Source organism: Schistocerca cancellata, chromosome 2 (assembly GCF_023864275.1).
Source record: "Schistocerca cancellata isolate TAMUIC-IGC-003103 chromosome 2, iqSchCanc2.1, whole genome shotgun sequence".
Taxonomy (NCBI): domain Eukaryota; kingdom Metazoa; phylum Arthropoda; class Insecta; order Orthoptera; family Acrididae; genus Schistocerca; species Schistocerca cancellata.
Window position 1 is genome coordinate 732,631,218 of NC_064627.1, and position 17,647 is coordinate 732,648,864.

A 17,647-nucleotide genomic window follows, 5' to 3' on the forward strand; every position below is an offset into this window, starting at 1 on the left:
ACTTGAGTTGGCGTAACTTTTACGATACGACGTTTGTGTAATGGGGACATGCGTTATTACAAAGCAGCAGCTTCCTTTGTGACAGTTACCTCGAATCGCTTTAAATGCATGACTTCATTTCTCCAGCGTTGCGCAGTACCGTTTCCTAGTGAAGGAAACACCAGGTTCCTCAAAATTAATAAGAATTTGGCCCCAGTAATGAAAGAACAGAGCGAGCATCACCTTTCCAGTAAATGGCAGACTTCAACCTGTGACGAGTGGACGATGGATGATAGCACTGCAACGTCGACGCTTGCGACTCCGAATCTCAGTGGTGGAACCAGCTTCCGTCGCCTCCAAGAAAGTGCTCTAGAAACGTGTTGCCTTCAGGATTGAAACGCATTATTTACTTCAGGCAAACGGACATCTGGTTGGCTTTTTGTGTAGCATTCAATGCCCGGGAACACTGACTGCAAAGTGGTAGCCTAAGTGTTGTCGGATAACGTATTTCACTCTACCGAAGTTGAGGTAGAGATCCTTTGCTAGCACGCGAATGGTTATCTGGTGGTTCGCCCTAATCGCGTCATCAACCACCATGTTGTCCTTAGTGGATGACGCTGGCCTCCGAACTGTGCCGAGGAGCGACCAGTACAGAACTTGATGCACCACTCCAGAACAGTGGTTTTCGGCAAGCATTCATTCTGCTCCATTCACGTGTTTCATTTTCTGATAGATGTCTAGCGGTGTTAGACCGACGGCAGCCCAGAAAAGAACAACACCTCATTGATCTTGTTTGGACGCATTTGGTAATAACGTCGGCATATTTGACGTTTCAGTATTTTCCGCACACACGTCGTAAAACACAAACGCCACACTAGTTCCTCGTCTACATGTCGGTGCTTTCATACCCGCATCTGGGTAGTGCTGGGTTTCATATATGCTGCAACAAAGCCCTCAAACGGAAAGTTTCTGGTCTCCACTTACAAGACAGTCCGGCGAAACATTTCCAAAACTGGTGTACGCATACACAGAACCAACTGTCTCCTACTCAGATCTTTTTATAATACTGGAATTGTTACTAGAGGTAGCTCAGAGAGAGTCTTAAGTACACTACTGGCCATTAAATTGCTACTCCACGAAGACGACGTGCTACAGACGCGAAATTTAACCGACAGGAAGAAGATGCTGTGATATGCAAGATTAGCTGTTCAGAGCATTCACACAAGGTTGGCGCCGGTGGCGACACCTACAACGTCTTGACATGAGTAAAGTTTTCAAAAGATTTCTCATACATAAACTGCAGTTGACAGGCGTTGCCTGGTGCACGTTGTTGTGATGCCTCGTGTAAGGAGGAGAAATGTATACAATCACGTTTCCGACTTTGATAAAGCCTTTGATAAAACCTATAACTATTGCGGTTTAACGTATCCCAACATTGCTGCTCGCGTTTCTCGAGATCCAATGACTGCTAGCAGAATATGGAATCGGCCGGTTCAGGAGGGTAATACGGAACGCCGTGATGGATGCCAATGGCCTCGTATCACTAGCAGTCGAGATGACAGGCATCTTATTAGCATGTCTTTAACGGATCGTGCAGCCACGTCTCGATTATTGAGTCAACGGATGGGGACGTTTGCAAGACAACAACCATCTGCACGAAAAGTTCGACGACGTTTGCAACAGCATGGACTATCAGCTCGGCGACCATGGCTGCGGTTACCCTTGACGCTGCATCACAGACAGGAGCGCCTGCGATGGAATACTCAACGACGAGCCTGGGTGCACGAATGTAAAAACGTCATTTTTAGGACGAATCCAGGTTCTGTTTACAGCATCAAGATGGTCGCATCCGTGATTGGTGACATCGCGGTGAACGCACATTGGAAGCGTGTATTCGTCATCGCCATACTGACGTATGAGCCGGCGTGATGGTATGGGATGCCATTGGTTACACGTCTCGGTCACCTCTTGTTCGCATTGACGGCACTTTAAATAGTGGACGTTACGTTTCAGATGTGTTACGACCCGTGGCTCCACCCTTCATTCGATGCCTGCGAAACTCTACATTTCAGCAGGATAATGCACGACGGCATGTTGCAGGTCCTGTACGGGCCTTTCTGGATACAGAAAATGTTCGACTGATGCCCTGGCCAGCACATTCCCGAGATCTCTCACCAACTGAAATCTTCTGGTAATGGTGGCAGAGCAACTGGCTCGTCACAATGTGCCACTCACTACTCTCGATGAACTGTGGTATCGTGTTGAAGCTGCATGGGCAGCTTTACATTTACACGCCATCCAAACTCTGGTTGACTCAATGCCCAGGCGTATCAAGGCTGTTATTACGGCCAGAGGTGGTTGTTCTGGGTACTGATTTCTCAGGATCTATGCACCCAAGTTGGGTGAAAATGTAATCACATGTCGGTTCTAGTATAATATATTTGTCCAATGAATACCCGTTTATGATCTCCATTTCTCCTTGGTGTAGCAATTTTAATGGCCAGTAATGTAACATTGTCGCGTTGGTAATGGAAAAGGAAAGGAAAACATGCATTCTTAAATGTAAGATACTAGTTATTTGCCCAGTTCGGTACGTCTCCTTTGTCTGTCTAGCTTAGTGTCGAACGGAACACTATAACGGAGGGGCTCTCAGTGTAGTCCACCGGTAAAGTAATGCACTAGCCTCGACTGATATGCAGTGCGGTAGAAACTACCCGATAGTGGATCAGTGTAGAGTGCCGCGTGGTGCTGATGGTGCGCTGTGACTGCCACAGGTCATCGCTCTACTACTGGGCGCACTACGACTTCTTCAACGCGAGCACCAGCGGCGACCCGGTGGCGGGCAGCGCCTGCGACGAGGTGTTCCCCGCTTGGCGCCGCGCCTCAGGGTACCTGCGCTCGCCGCTCAACACGCTGGTCTACAAGCGCCACGCCGACCCGCACCACAGCGTGCGCTGCCAGTACCGCTTCGTCACCGACCGGAGGCTCTTCGCCAGGGTCATCCTCACCATAGAGTCCATGGCGTTCAAGGTAACAGCTTGACCGTAAGAACATGCCAAGCACGAATGGTTCTTTTCCGCAGCGCCCCTTCTGACGCAATCAGTTCTAATGTCGAAATCCGTCCGTCACCTTTGATCACTGACGTCATGTGTGATGTCATGAAATTACCTTTCGATCAATGTGGTGGCCTGTTGTTAACTTTACCTGTGGTTGTTTTGATAAAATACGTAAATTATCTTGTGTCCAAATATGTTGCGATTCTCTTGGATGTGGTTACGCGGGAACCTAAGAGCACTGCTGAAATTGCTGAGAGTGAATCAAGTAGCAGTTACATTTCTAATCTTTGATCTAAACAGTATTTGGCTGTCTTGTTGAAAATGTGAGCCGGCCGGAGTTCTAGGCGCTACAGTCTGGAACCGAGCGACCGTTACGGTCGCTGGTTCGAATCCTGCGTCGGGCATGGATGTGTGTGACATCCTTAGGTTAGTTTGGTTTAATTAGTTCTAAGTTCTGGGAGAGTGATGACCTCAGAAGTTAAGTCGCATAGCGCTGAGCCATTTGAACCATTTTTTTTGATAATGTGACATGTTATACGATTTCCGAGGGTGAAGTTAGGCAGGAATCTAAGAACATAGCTAAAATTTCTGCGAGTGAAACAATTAGCAGTAATATTTATAATGATTACATTTCTCACAGAAAGTTTTGCTGCTTTCTTGCGAATATTGTGTATGATGTCCTTGGGTAAAATTAGGTACGAACGTTAACAGTATGAGTGGAATTAGTGTATTTTTTATAATCTTGGCTCTCACAAATACGAGGGTTGGAACTTAAACAGTGACAGCTATTTATTCACAACCGATACAAAGAGTTACATGTTTGCACCGGTTACTGTCCTTCACAGTAGTGACCACCGTTGTTTAGAACCAGTTGCCAGGGATGTGGAAGGCGTAGTATACCCTTAGCAGAGCCTGTTCTGTTGATGGTGCGAATGGAGCGGTCTACTGCCTGTCGAATCTCTGGAACAGTTCTGAAGCGAATGCTACGAAGTGTTTCCTTCATCTTCGGAATCAAATCAAAGTCACGAGGACTTAAAGTCTGGGGAGTATGGTGGATGGTACAGTACTTCCCAGTCCCATCAATCGAACAGATCAGCCACAGCTTGCGCTGTATGGAGAAAGTTATGGTGATTCTCATGTATGACTGTGATGGTGTTACCCTAACGTATTACGTTCCTCCGCCGCAGAACGTCAATGCACGACGTTACTGTTAGTTTTTGGAGCATCACCTGCGACCAGCTTTGCGAAAGACGCGGCGACACTTTCTGCGAAAGCCACGCATCATTCTGCACAAAAATGCGCGTGCGCAGGCGCATACAGCGCAAACTGTGGCTACACCGTTCGGTCGATGGGCCTGGCAAGTACTGTATCATCCACAATACTCCCAAGACTTATATCCTTGTGACTTTGAAATGATTCCGAAGATGAAGGAACCACTTCGTGGAATTCGCTTCAGAACTGTTCCAGAGATTCGACAGGAAGTAGGCCGCTCCATCAACAGAACAGCCTCTGCTAACAGTATACTACGCCTTCGACATCGTTGGCGACTGGTTCTACACAACGCTGGTCACTACTTTGAAAGACAGTAACAGGTTCAAATATGTAATTCTTTTGTATCGGTTGTGAATAAATAGTTGCCACTATTAAAGATCCAACCCTCGCATTTCACTCCTTTTTCGAACGTGGACAGATTTCCGTGGGTGAGGTTACGCGCGAACCTACGACAACCACTATATATGTAGGTTCTCGTTTTCCATTCCACGATTCGGCATTTTCCTAAATATTTTTATTTAAGTATGTACTGTTATATCTTCTAGGATTTATTTTTGTCATTCTGGTCAAATTTGAGCTACGTAGGTCAAGTCCAGTTACCTTTTCCAACGTTTGTTAATTTTTGAGTTTTTGCAGTAGCGCAGATAGCGGTGTAAGAAACGTAAATTCTTCACGAACTAACAATTCACACCGAGTAAAACACGCCAGAAATAGCGGAACGAGGAATCGATTGTTAGAATTGACACGTGTGGTTAAATTATGAAAAGGGATCCCAGAATTTAAAGTCATAAAGAAAAGTACTTCACAGAGCCATTGCAAAAATGCCAAAAATAGCATTCGTTAGAATCGACCACTAAATCTGACCGATTCTGAGGTCTCTCACATTTCCGTTTTTGTACAATCGGCAGTGCTTTTTTGAGCATTGTTATTTTTTGTGTTGTTCTCTGTACTACTTCGAAAAATAATGCACGTAGTTCAATTGTACGAGGGCTGTCCAGAAAGTAAGTTACGATCGGTCGCGAAATGGAAACCACAGTGAAACCCAGAAACGTTTTATTTGCAACAGTTAGGTACACCTTCCACCTACTTCTCTACATAGTCGCCACTCCAACTTCGAGTTCTGTCGTAATGTTGTATCAAGTTTCCAATATCCTCGTGATAGAAAGCAGCCGCCTGTGCCTGCCGCCAGTAATTTGCACTGGTCCGTAGCTCGTTGTCTGTGGAAAAAGTTTGTCTTCGTAGTCAGCGGTTTCTTGTGAGCAGAGATGAGACTCAGGCACAACCCATTACGGACTGTATTGTGGGTGATCAAACACTTCTCATCGGAAACGCTGCAGGAGCGTCTTCATTGCCCCTGCAGTGTGCGGACGAGAATTGGCATGAAGAAGGAACTGCTCGACAGTTGTGTTATGTGGGCTGCATGACACAGGCGAAATCTCTAACCAAGCCCTCATACTTGGCGGGAGACGCTGTTTCCTACGCATCTTTACGTGATCACTGTTCACTCAAAACTGAAAAGAGAGACGCGACACGGTCGACGGGCATACTAGAGACACTGCCCAACACATCCGTGCAAAGCTTTACCGGTTTTTTCCAGTGGTTTGCATTTCGCGACCGATCGTAACTTACTTTCTGGACAGCCCTCGTAGTTACCGATTCCATCGTTGTCATTTTTTCGTGAATTTTCGTACCTCTTGTAACGCCTATTCGTTTAGGATTTCTCTGTTACTTTCTCCTTATTTCATTTTAATGTTCATCTTACGTTTCCTGTGTGATACTATTTATTTAATTTTGCATTTCTTGTGCTGGAATATAATTTTTCTCCTCCAAAAACCCCACTTTTCTGCGGTAATCCCATTACATTTAATACTTAATGTTAAGAGTTACCGCTTACAATTCGTGATATTTTAGCGGACTTTCTAGATCGTCATTTACTCGCGTAAACTATGGTGATTTATTTTACGCATGCATATTTCCTTTTTTCCTGTTGTTACTTTCTTTTTCGACATTTCAATTTCCTTGTGTCGGAAGTCATTGCTGTGTAATTATCCAAGTGAACTGTGATTGTAATTTATATTTTGCTTGTGTATCACGCTTTTTTAACGCTTTGGTTTGTTTGCAAGTAAGCCTCGTTGCCTTCAAACATCGCCTATATGTAGCCTCTTCGGCTTATGTATGACGTCATTGGTCAAAGGTGACGGGTGGAATCGGACGCCAGAATATATCCAATATTCCAACAGCCAATTTTTATGTGTATTTTTACATTAATATAAAACCCAAAGATAAAATTTAAATTCTGATAGATAACAATCAGTTTCGCTTTATGAAAGACAAACACCAGAGAGGCAGTTCGGAGGTTGTTATTCTTAATGGAACCAAAACACAGGACACATTAAGACACGTTCATGGGATTTGTGGACAAGAAAAGCATTCCACAATGTTAAATGGTGTAATACATTCGAGATTCTCAGAAAAAAAAAGTTGTAAAAAGTGTGTCGTATATGGTAAGTACAAGAACCAAGAGATAAAAATATTAATGGAAGACCAACAGTGATGTACTGTGGTGAAATAAGCTATAGGACAGGGTTGCATACTTTCTCCCTCCTGGTTCAGTACCTACATCGAAGAAGCAGTGACAGAAATGGAAACAAGGCTCAGGTGAGGCATTAAAATTCAGTGTGAAAGAATTTCAAATATGGATATCATATTCGTGTCCTCAGAGACACGGAAGAAGACTCACAGGACCAGTTGAATGGAATGAACAATCCGGTGAGTGTAGATTATAGATCGAGAGTAAACCGAAGAAAGACGAAATGGGTATGAGACCAGCAATAAACTTTGCATCAGAATTGGTGATTCTGCTATGCTGAAAGCAAAGTATTATACGACGGACGAAAGTAATATACGACGGACGAAGCAACGATCGCATGAAAAGAACACTAGCACGGGCGGAGAGAATAAAACGGGACAAAAGAATTCCATTAGAAGCAAACATAAGTCTTAATTTTAGAAAGAATTTTTTGAGGAAGTACGATTGGAAGACAGAATTGTATCGAAGTGAATCACAGACTGCAGGAGAAACGGAATAGAAAAGAATACAAGCGTTTGATATGGATGCTACAAATGCATACTGAAAATTAAGTGGATTGATAAGGTGAGAAATGAAGAGGTCCTCCGCAGAGTTGGCGAAGAAAGGAACGTGTGGAACACATCGCCAGGAAGAAGGGGCAGGATGACTGGAGACATATTAAGGCAACACGTAATAACATTAATTGCACTGTAGGAAGCTGTAGAGTATAAAAATTGCAGGTGAGACAGAAATTGGAATACAAAGGCTACCGCACACTCTCAGAGCTATGAAGCAGTAGGAACACGGCATTCGGGAGGACGACGGTTCAATCCCGCGTCCGGCCATCCTGATTTAGGTTTTCCGGGGTGGTTCCTTAGAAAGGGCACGGCCGATTTCCTTCCCCATCCTTCCCTAATCCGAGCTTGTGCTCCGCCTCTAATGATCTATTTGTCGACGGGACGTTAAACAGTAATCTCCTCCTCCTCCAGTAGGAACACGAAACAGTGTGGTTCAGCCTACTGTCACATTCCACATGTAGTGATGACACTTCTCCACCACTGATTATTTAAATTATAATAATGTCTTTTTTTGTTGAGATCACCAGTCCGAAGACTGGTGCTATACAGCTCCCCACGCTAGTGTATCCAATGTAAGCATGTTCACCACTGCATAACTACTGCAACAGTTCATCAGAAACTACTCACTGTATTGAAGCTTCCGTCTCCCAACACAATGTTTACCACCCACACACCCCTCCATTACTGAAAAACGATTTTTTGCTGCCTAAGGATAAGTACTATAATTAATTCCTTCATTCACTGAAGGTGCGTCTGAAAATTACATTTCTCAACAGTTATATACAGTACCTCCTTATTTATTACCCAGCCTATTCATATGATCTTCAGCATTCACTTATAATATATTCCAGAAACTATTTTTCTTTTTTGAACTGTTTATTGTCCACTATTTGGTTCTGAACAAGGCTGAAGTCCAAATAACTTCAGAAATGACTTCCTAACATTTGAATTTATATTCGCCCTACTTAAAAAAAAATAGATTTCGGGCTATTGCCAGTTCTTTTTTCTACATGTTTCGATCATAGTCCTTATTTTTCCGACAGAGTAACAGAGTTCATTTATTGCTTCTAGTGTCTCATATCTTAATCATACTACCTCAGCATCAGCTGATTTAATTCGAATGCTTTCGACACTTGATGTTATATTTTTCTTGAATATCAACTGACAGCGTATTTTAAGGAGACTATCTATTTTGTTCAATTGCTTTCCATAGTCCTTTGCCGCCTTTGACAAAATTTCGGTGTAACTGTCATACCGCAAAGTTTTTATTTCTACTCCCTGCACTTTAATTCTCGTTCCTCATTTCTCCTTTTTTACTTCACATGTTCCCACATAATGTCCTTGGTTGAAGGCTGATGGAACGGGAAGTATGTGTGAATCAAAGACCCAAGGAAAGCGGCGGTTTCATTGACGCAATTTATGTCACCCCAGAGGGCCAGCGGCAATGAGTCTGAAAACTTTTGCTCGTTTACCCATTTAAAAACCGCGTGAACGCAATGCTGTGCATCGCGGTTCTGACCACATCTTTCAGGTGTCGCAAAAAGGGGTGAAACCTGGATAAGAGAGGATGTGATGATGTTCGCATCACGTGACAGGACCACGGTGCCAATGTAAAATCTGGCCTTTTCCTCGCATGTGTCGACACCTTGGTGTTCGAAGCATCGTGGAAGTCGAGAACGACGCCACAGGGTGCAACACTTTTGCGCCATTACAGAAGAATACTATAATGTGGTGCCTCTGTTCCTAAGAGAACGATGTAATGTTTCTCTGGACCCGCACGAATTTCCAAAGCAACAGGCAGTGAGGTGACAACAGCCATTATGAAATAAAGTTATACGAACAAGCAACATCTGTGTAATGGAATGACGACAGTAAAAATCTGTGCCAAACCGGGACTCGAACCTGGATTCCCCACTTTACACGAGCGGTCGCCTTTACCACTTTTTTTTTTTTTTTGAAAATAAAAAAAAAATAAACTCCTCACTCGAGGTTAGACTTGAAGCAAGGACCTCTTTTTTTTAATTCAGTTATTTAATTTTAATTTTTTTTTATTTTAATTTTTTTTTTATTTTTTTATTTTTTTTTTGTACTTTTTTAACAGTAAGGAACTGAAAACTAGTAAGTGCACTCGTTGGGCCGAGTTGGGGACGCACATAACTAAAACCATGCTAATAGTTGTAGAAAAAGGCATAAAGAAAGAGAGCAAAGTGCGGGGCGAAGGAAACCATGAAACAAAACTGAAGGGTGGAATCCTTACCACCATTAACCAGTGCTACATCTTGCACTGGATGGAAAAACAAAAACTGCGAAGACCTTTTCGCACTGGGGACAAAAAGAGGAAATGGGGCAAATACTGCTACAGAGTGTGAGGGTTCACAACGAACCTCTCCATCTGCTGTATCATCCAGGTATGACTTCTCGTAATGATGAAAGTAGATCCCACGTTGTACCGTGTAGTGTTCTATCATCGTCTTGTAATCTTAACTTCTCTTACCCGTGATGTTCCAGCTACGTGGAGGGTCGTGGAACGCACTCCACAAAAAATTGGAAAAATATTGTCGATACTTTGGGTTACGGAGGATCTTGCAATGTCGTTCCTGCAAATAGTTCCAAAAGTCTAAAGTGTCCTTAGTGCCGTCTTGAAACAAATAATGCACTGCATGTCCACGAAGCCACGTCATAGCATTAGTTTTAGTGCGTGGGTAATACATGTCATCCGGGAATAGGATAGTCTTGGGGTCGATATGATTCGGCGTTACCCGAAGGAAGTATGCTGACATTTGCCTCACTAAGTGCCACACTGCCGTAGACTCGCCACAGCTAAGACGGTGTTCATCGTTGTCTTGAACGCCGCAGCTCGTGCACGTGGGTGAGTCGACCATGTGGATCGCATGTAGCCTTGATTTGGTCACCTGCTTACCGTTGACAGTGATATACCACATCGCCGTGACGTCAGTGTCCAGTGTTACGTGGTGAATTGTCCTCCACACTACTCGCCAGTTGACGTTCGGGTGCTTCCTCTCCACGACGTTATCAGGTCGTCCACGTTGCAGGACCCTATAAACCACCTTTGCCGTCGCCAGGTGAGTCGCTGGTAAGGCAAGCCGAACGTAACTGAGTTCGAGGTAAAAGACACCGATGTAGAAGAGCGAGGAGGGGACGTGGTGTATCGGCACAGGCGGCAACAGTGAGGGCGGTGCTAGTTCTTCTATTAACAAACTGGTCAAACTGTCCGGACGGCGGTGCCATAGTTTGACTAATGTGCTCACAAATAGGGCGACCGCTCTGTCATGAACGTGATAAAGACCAAGCCCTCCCCGATCCGGGGGAAGGGTGAGAGTCTCATATTTGATCTTGAAAAGCATTCCTGAACTCACGAAGGACCCAAAAGCCGCAAGTATACGGCGAGCTAACATCACCGGTATAGGTAATATCTGGGCGATGTGCGGAATGCGTGACGCTAAATGTGTGTTAACATACTGGGTCCTTTGGACGATGTCCAGGGCTCGTAGGCGGTTGTTGGCAATTCCAGTCCGAACATTTCGTAAAAGCCGTCGATAGTTGTGAGCAGCGGTCCGTCGTATATCGTCTGTAAAATCAATTCCGAGACATTTCAAACTATCTCTGAGCTGGAAAGGGGTGACACTGTTCTCAGACAATCCGGCCCCGATGTTCATAGCCACCGATTTTGCGACGTTGATACGACTACCAGTGGCCATGCCATATTTCTCTATCCAATTCAGTGCGCTAGCGGTGTCGTCACCGTTGCGGATGACAATCACCAGGTCGTCAGCGTACGCTTTACATCGGAAAGTGTGGCCTCGTAACGTCATACCCGTTAGTCGTTGGCGCAGGCCGCAGAGGAGAGGTTCCATGGCCACAGCGTAAAGTAAAGTGGACAGAGGGCAGCCTTGGCGTATCGATCGAGAAATGGTGAGGGGCTGCGAAGGTCGGCCGTTGACGATCACCTTGGATGTCGCGCCACGGAGTAGTCGCATGACGACAGTGACGAATGGCTGTGGGTACCGCATATGTTGGAGGACCGCTTCCAAATAGTCGTGGTCCACTCGGTCGAAAGCTTGACTGAAATCGATTGCCGCCAGTGCACCCTTCAGACGACATGCCCTCGCCAGTGAGATCAAGTCACGATATTCACTGAGTGTTGTTTGAATATTATTGTCGCCTCCTAATGACGTTTGATCGGGTGAGATAACATTTCGTAAGGTCTGGCGTATCCGCGCCGCCAACAGTCGAGAAAAGATCTTAAAGTCGCAGTTCAATAGCGTCAACGGGCGGTAGTCCTGCAGACGTGAGCCACCGGACGGTTTGTGAATAGGAATTATCATCCCTTCCACAAGGGCCGCAGGGAGCGGCACGTCCGGGGATAGTAGTTCGCGACAGATGTCCGTCCATCGGGAGGCTAATAAATATTGAAAAGTCCGGTAAAATTCCAAGGGGAGGCCATCAGGACCCGGTGACTTGTTGACAGCTCCTTTTCTAATGGCGTCGATCACTTCTTCTTCTGTAATTTCGTCCATCAAGGCCTCTTCCATTACCGGGGTGACGGTGCCGTAAATCGTCTGACAGACGTCCTCCAGTGCTGTCGGATCAGGGGTCTGAGCGGAATAGAGTTGGGAATAATGATTGTAGAACGCTGTGTTTATGTCTTGTTGCGTGGTGAGGCGACGACCGTCCTCCGTGTCGATGAAGCGTATCAGCGCTCGTTGGCGTCGTTTACGTTCACGAAGGACGTGGAACATTGACGGGCGTTCGCTCGGTATCCGATCCTGCGTCCTCGAGCGGATGACTACCCCCTCTAGGTGGCGTCGCATATGAGCGAGGATCTGAGCCTTAGCACGGTGGACCACCGTTTGTCGTTCCGGAGACGGCGCCATAGCATCGCAGTCGCGCAGGACCCGGAAGTAAAAGTCGAGTGTATGTCTTCGCCAAGTAGCGTGGTCGCGACCGTAGGTTATCAACGTTCGCCTCAGTGCCGGTCTGGCGCAGTCCAACCACCAGCGGATCGTTGTGGGATATGCACGGAGGCGATTTTCACACGAATGCCACGTATCCTCAACGGCTTGGCGGCAATCCGGGTACGACAGGTGAGCGATGTTTAATTTCCACGGGCTGCGGCTTCTCCACACTTGTTGCCGCCGCAGGGTGACTGCACAAATGTAAGCTGTGTGGTCCGAGAATGCTGCAGGCCACAGTTCCGCATCCTGTGTTCCAGCGGCGAGAGAGCGTGAGACATAAATCCGATCGATACGACTGGAAGAGTGACTCGTGAAGTGCGTGAATCCCGGTCGATGGCCGTGAAGATGTTCCCAAGTGTCCACCATCTGCAGTTCTCGAATTAGCGTCTCGAGTTCCGGGCACGGATTATGTCGTGGGAGTTGGTCTCTGGGCGCCAGTACGCAATTGTAGTCACCTCCAAACACCAGATGGTCGTGGCGGCCTTGGAAGAGCGGGGCGACGTCTTCCGCAAAGAATCGTGAACGTTCGCGACGTTTGTCCGTCCCGGAAGGTGCGTAGATGTTGATAAGGCGGACACCCAGTACTGTGAGTGCCATTCCTCTTGCCCCAGGCAGAAACAGGATATCGTCCGCCACTATCCCTTCCCGAAGAAGTACAGCGACACCGCTGCCTGTTGGGGAAGCTGGAGAGACGCAAGCATCGTAACCGTACATGCCTGGGAAGTCGTCGACGTACACTTCCTGGAGAAGGGCTATGTCGATGGAAGCAGAGTTCAACATATCCTGAAGCAAGGATAACTTAGCGCGCGTCCGTATAGTGTTGATGTTTATAGTTGCAACGCGATAAGTTTGAGGTCTATCCATAGCATCCGTGTTGGCCATCAATACCCTTGTAAGGCTGCCTCGTCACTGTAAATGATGGCGGGAAAGGATCAACATTGGTGGGGTAAAGTTCCCCCCGTGTCGTCCGACACGATGGGCAAGGAGTGTTCCTCACAGTCGTCCGCCCAGTCGCCATGAAATACCATCGGCTGTTGGTGGCTGTTAGTGGCTGCTGCGGCACTCGGCGCTGAATCCATCGGCTCTGCTGGCTGGGAATCGGCAGCGGCTGTCTGCTTGTGATCCTGTTGTTCTGTGGGGTCGGAGGGGCTGGAGCCATCACCACGGCGATCTGTTGAGTTTGATGTTACAGCGGCCTCTGTACCGTCGGTACCGTCGTCGGAATTTCCACAGTCCATGTCAGACGATCGCTGCAAACAATCGTCCGATGGAGCACGCCACCGTCTCTTGTGTTTTCGCGGGGAACGCTGTTTACGGACGTGTGTTTCAGAATCTGAATGTGGGTGATTTTCTTCAGCTGCTCCGGTGTCTGGAAGAAAAGCCGCTGTCGGCACAACCCGTGGGTCAATGTCCATCCTAGCATCCACGCCTTCTTGCAAGGTCGGTCGGTGATTATCTTCAGGTGGGGGCGCCGTTGTAGAGGCCGGATCCTGTGCTGCAGAAGCCATCACGGTCTCGCCATCGGGGGCGGCTATCGGACTAACGTGGGCAGCATCAGAAAGGGTTGCTGCCCGTGTAACTTCTGCGTAATTGAGAGGAAGTGTCGTCACCGTAGAAGGAGTCATAGATTCACCTGTCGGGATTTGAGTAAGCCGTCGTCGGAGACAATCCGACCGGACGTGCCCTTCTTGGCCACAACCAGAGCAAGTGCGTGGCTGACCGTCATACATAATGATCGCCCTACATCCGCCGATGACAAGATATGACGGAACATGTTTGGTCAGTTCAATTTTTATCTGTCGCACCCCGTTAAGAACGGGGTACGTTGTAAAGGTGGTCCATTTTTCGGCCATATGGCTGATCACTCTGCCGTAGGGCTGGAAAGCCGCGGTGACTACGTCCGGTGGTACTTCGAAAGGGAGTTCGAAGACGCGTATCGTACGGAGGCCAAGCCCCGCGTGATCGATAGAGACCGCCCCAATATGGCCATCAGAGTGTTTGAATTTAAGATCGTTCGCATGTGCGCGCACGATTCTGTTGCACACCTCGTCACTTACTAGCTTGACGTAGACAACACTGCTCGTGATAGAGAGATGGATACCAATTATGTCTCGCGGTTCAATTTTAACGTCGTCACGTAGAAAACGTTCCACTTCAAAAGCTCGCGGTCGTGCATGATCGGGTTGAAAACTGATCTTGATGGTGGTTTGTCTGTATGAATGTGCCATGTTGCGTCGGTAGTGATGGACTCTAAACTAGCGACAACGCAGTAGTAAACAACGACGGGCACTCGCGACCGCGCGGACGGGACGTAAACAAGACGTCCTCGCCGCAGCGCTGCGGAAAGCAGACTGCCACTTCGGCTACTCGTGCACAATCCAGAATCAAACGCAAACATCCATATATCGCTGCTCCCGCGGCAAAATCTATTATTGAGCACACATTTTGTTATATCCGTAGAAAAAACACTCCGTCTTCAGGCCACAAGTCGCCGATCGGGAACATCCGACCGCTGAGGATGCAGTTAGGAGGGGCATGTGATCAGCACACGGCTCTCCCGGTAGTTATGATGGATTTCTTTGACCGGAGACTCTACTGCTCGGTCGAGTAGCTCCTCAGTTGGCATCACGAGGCTAATTGCACCCCGAAAAATGGCAACAGCGCATGGCGGCCCGGATGGTCACCCATCCAAGTGCCGGCCGCGCCTGACAGCGGTTAACTTCGGTGATCTGACGGGAACCGGTGTATCCACTACGGCAAGGCTGTTGCCTCATATCAGTACAGAGGAAGATGTTTTAACCGAAAGTTGCTGTTCTGCGGGTAAATACAGTACTGCAGTTCGTCTGTTGTTAAGGAGAACAATGCAGTATTCTTTCGAACAGGCATGCCTGTCCGAAGGCACAGGCATTGCGGCGACTACGACTATTATAAAATACATGAAATGTATTCAGAGTTGCGAATAAGAACAACTGTCAGCAATGTAAGGGAATGACGTCAATGACATTTTGTGCTAGAGTGGGACTCGAACCTGGATTTCCCGCTATATCAGAGGTTCCCAACCTGTGCATTATCCCTAAGTGCAATCAAACATTAGCAAGAACCTCCAGCGTCACCCTCACTGTCATCTGTTGTCCACCCCTTCCCTACATTATCACCAACTTTAGCACCAAACTAAACCGTAGAATGAAAAACTTTTCTTGGAACAATTTTGTTTTCAAAATGATGAAAGATATTTAGTTTGTGTATGTATGTATGTGTGTGTGTGTGTGTGTGTGTCTGTCTGTCTGTGTGTGTGTGTGTGTGTGTGTTAGAATAATTGACGAAGAAATTCGTAGTGCATCACAAGTGTTACCAACAACCTTGTCAGAAAAGAAAGCTAACTATCCACAGTGAGGATACACAGTAGTTTAAAATCATGCTTCCCCTGCTTTACTCTTCTCTATTGCAGCACTTGCTAGACCTGCACACTGCTAGCCCATTAAAAATCAAAACACGTTCAGCTGTGTGCACTTCATTGCTGCACTCCTTTCTTGTGAAATGGCAGAAATTGGACGATTTCAGGTTCGTAATGCTTTGTGTCCAACAACTCTAATGATAACAACAGTGTATGAATGGCACTATAGTAGCCCTTAAGTTGTGGCAGCTGTGTCACGCTGTCAATTAATTCATTTACCTATTTCGAAGCGTGTAATAAAGCAGTTTATGGGCTACTGCAGATACTATCTACAATTTGGAGAAGACTTTTCCTTGATATTTCTAGCATTTTTTACATATATGTCTCAATTTTATCATCAGCGATGTATCAGACATTGCAAAAAATATGTGTTTTAGTTGGTGGACTATGTAAGGAACCTGTAACCTCCACCACATTAAAGCTACTAATTGAGAAAAAGTAATTATTGGTAACTTACATAATCAGTATTAGATTCTTATAAAATTGTGATAATATTAATGATCTTTTGAAAATAATTTAGTTTCTTGACTGAAAGAGAATCGAATCGTTTAGTTTCCACCCCTCAGAAAATTTCATTTACCCCTCAGGGGGTCATCACCCCCAGATCGGGTAGCGATTGCCTTAACCGCTTCGGCTATCCGTGCACGACCCACGACTAGACCCAAACTTCAATATGTTGACGTTTCGTTGTTTCTGCGTCACAACCCGTCCTCGTGTAAGCTGTACCTGACGCTTACGAGTGCTCGTAACCCCAGGACAACACGTACGTGACGAGCAAGTGCAGCGACTGCCTGCGCGACCGCGCAGACAAGCTGGTGGTGCTGGAGCCGGAGGGCGGCGCGGCGGCGCTCAACTGGTCGGCGTCGGCGTGCCTGTGCCACGGGGGCGCACAGCTGCCGCCGCTGTCGGTGGTGTCGCGCGGCGAGCGCCTCACGCTGGAGCTGCGCGTCGACGCGGCGCACGCCGCCTCCAGCTACTTCAAGCACGCGCCGCCGCTGTTCGAGGCGCGCTACCGCTTCGTGCACGCGCCCCTCTGCGGGCCGCCGCTGCTGCCGCCCGCCACCGACGGCGAGCTGCGCTTCCCCAACTACGAGGCGCTGCTGGGCAACGTCGAGCCGCCCAGGACGGTGCACTGCATCTGGGAACTGCAGGTGCGAATGCTCCTTCCCGGTTCTCCGTACTGGCTCCACCGTAGTGGTTTCTCGCTACTCAACCTCCTTTGTTTCAGTCTTCCCAACTCCTCTCCGAGAGATCCCTTCAGTCCACTTCAGCCCATAGTATACATCTAAAAATGTACATTTATTGTTTTTGGATGAAGAGCCCAAACACGGGCAGCGTTTTGTTTTTGATTTTATAAACAAATATAAATTTGCTGAATATTAGTCTTAAAAGCATGTAATATTTACAGGTTAATGCTACATACGATTCAAATTTTAGTTTAAAAGAATATAATTAAGAGTTATTATATTATAGAATTTTAATAACAGCTGTAAAAATCGGATACCTTCTAAAAATAATCAAAATAGCACTAGAAAAATTCGGAGAGCGGTAGCAAATCATAGAAAACGTAAATAGCTCGTATACTAAATAGAACCGTAGTCCGCCCCGATAGCTGAAAGATTGAACCAATGAACATTTCTGAACAATTGAACGGAGCACTTCAATTTCGAGAAGACCTGACTCAATAAATTACCACTGGGGCGCAGAAGGCCTCTGATCAATTACACAACAAAAACAAACAATAAAAATAAAAACAAAAATAA

At 46.6% G+C, this 17,647-nt stretch overlaps 1 protein-coding gene and 1 pseudogene across 1 annotated transcript in view; one reads left to right on the top strand and one right to left on the bottom strand.

The window, feature by feature from the left end:
- Nucleotides 1–17,647, top strand: part of LOC126158170 (uncharacterized) — a 508,840-nt gene that overhangs the window by 464,587 nt on the left and 26,606 nt on the right. Inside the window, exons 7-8 of the mRNA XM_049916425.1 lie at nucleotides 2,754–3,009; nucleotides 16,640–17,035. Of these exons, the coding sequence (XP_049772382.1) occupies nucleotides 2,754–3,009; nucleotides 16,640–17,035 (652 nt within the window). The remainder of the gene's footprint in view (nucleotides 1–2,753; nucleotides 3,010–16,639; nucleotides 17,036–17,647) is intronic.
- On the bottom strand, nucleotides 15,083–15,200 carry LOC126163723 (5S ribosomal RNA; annotated as a pseudogene).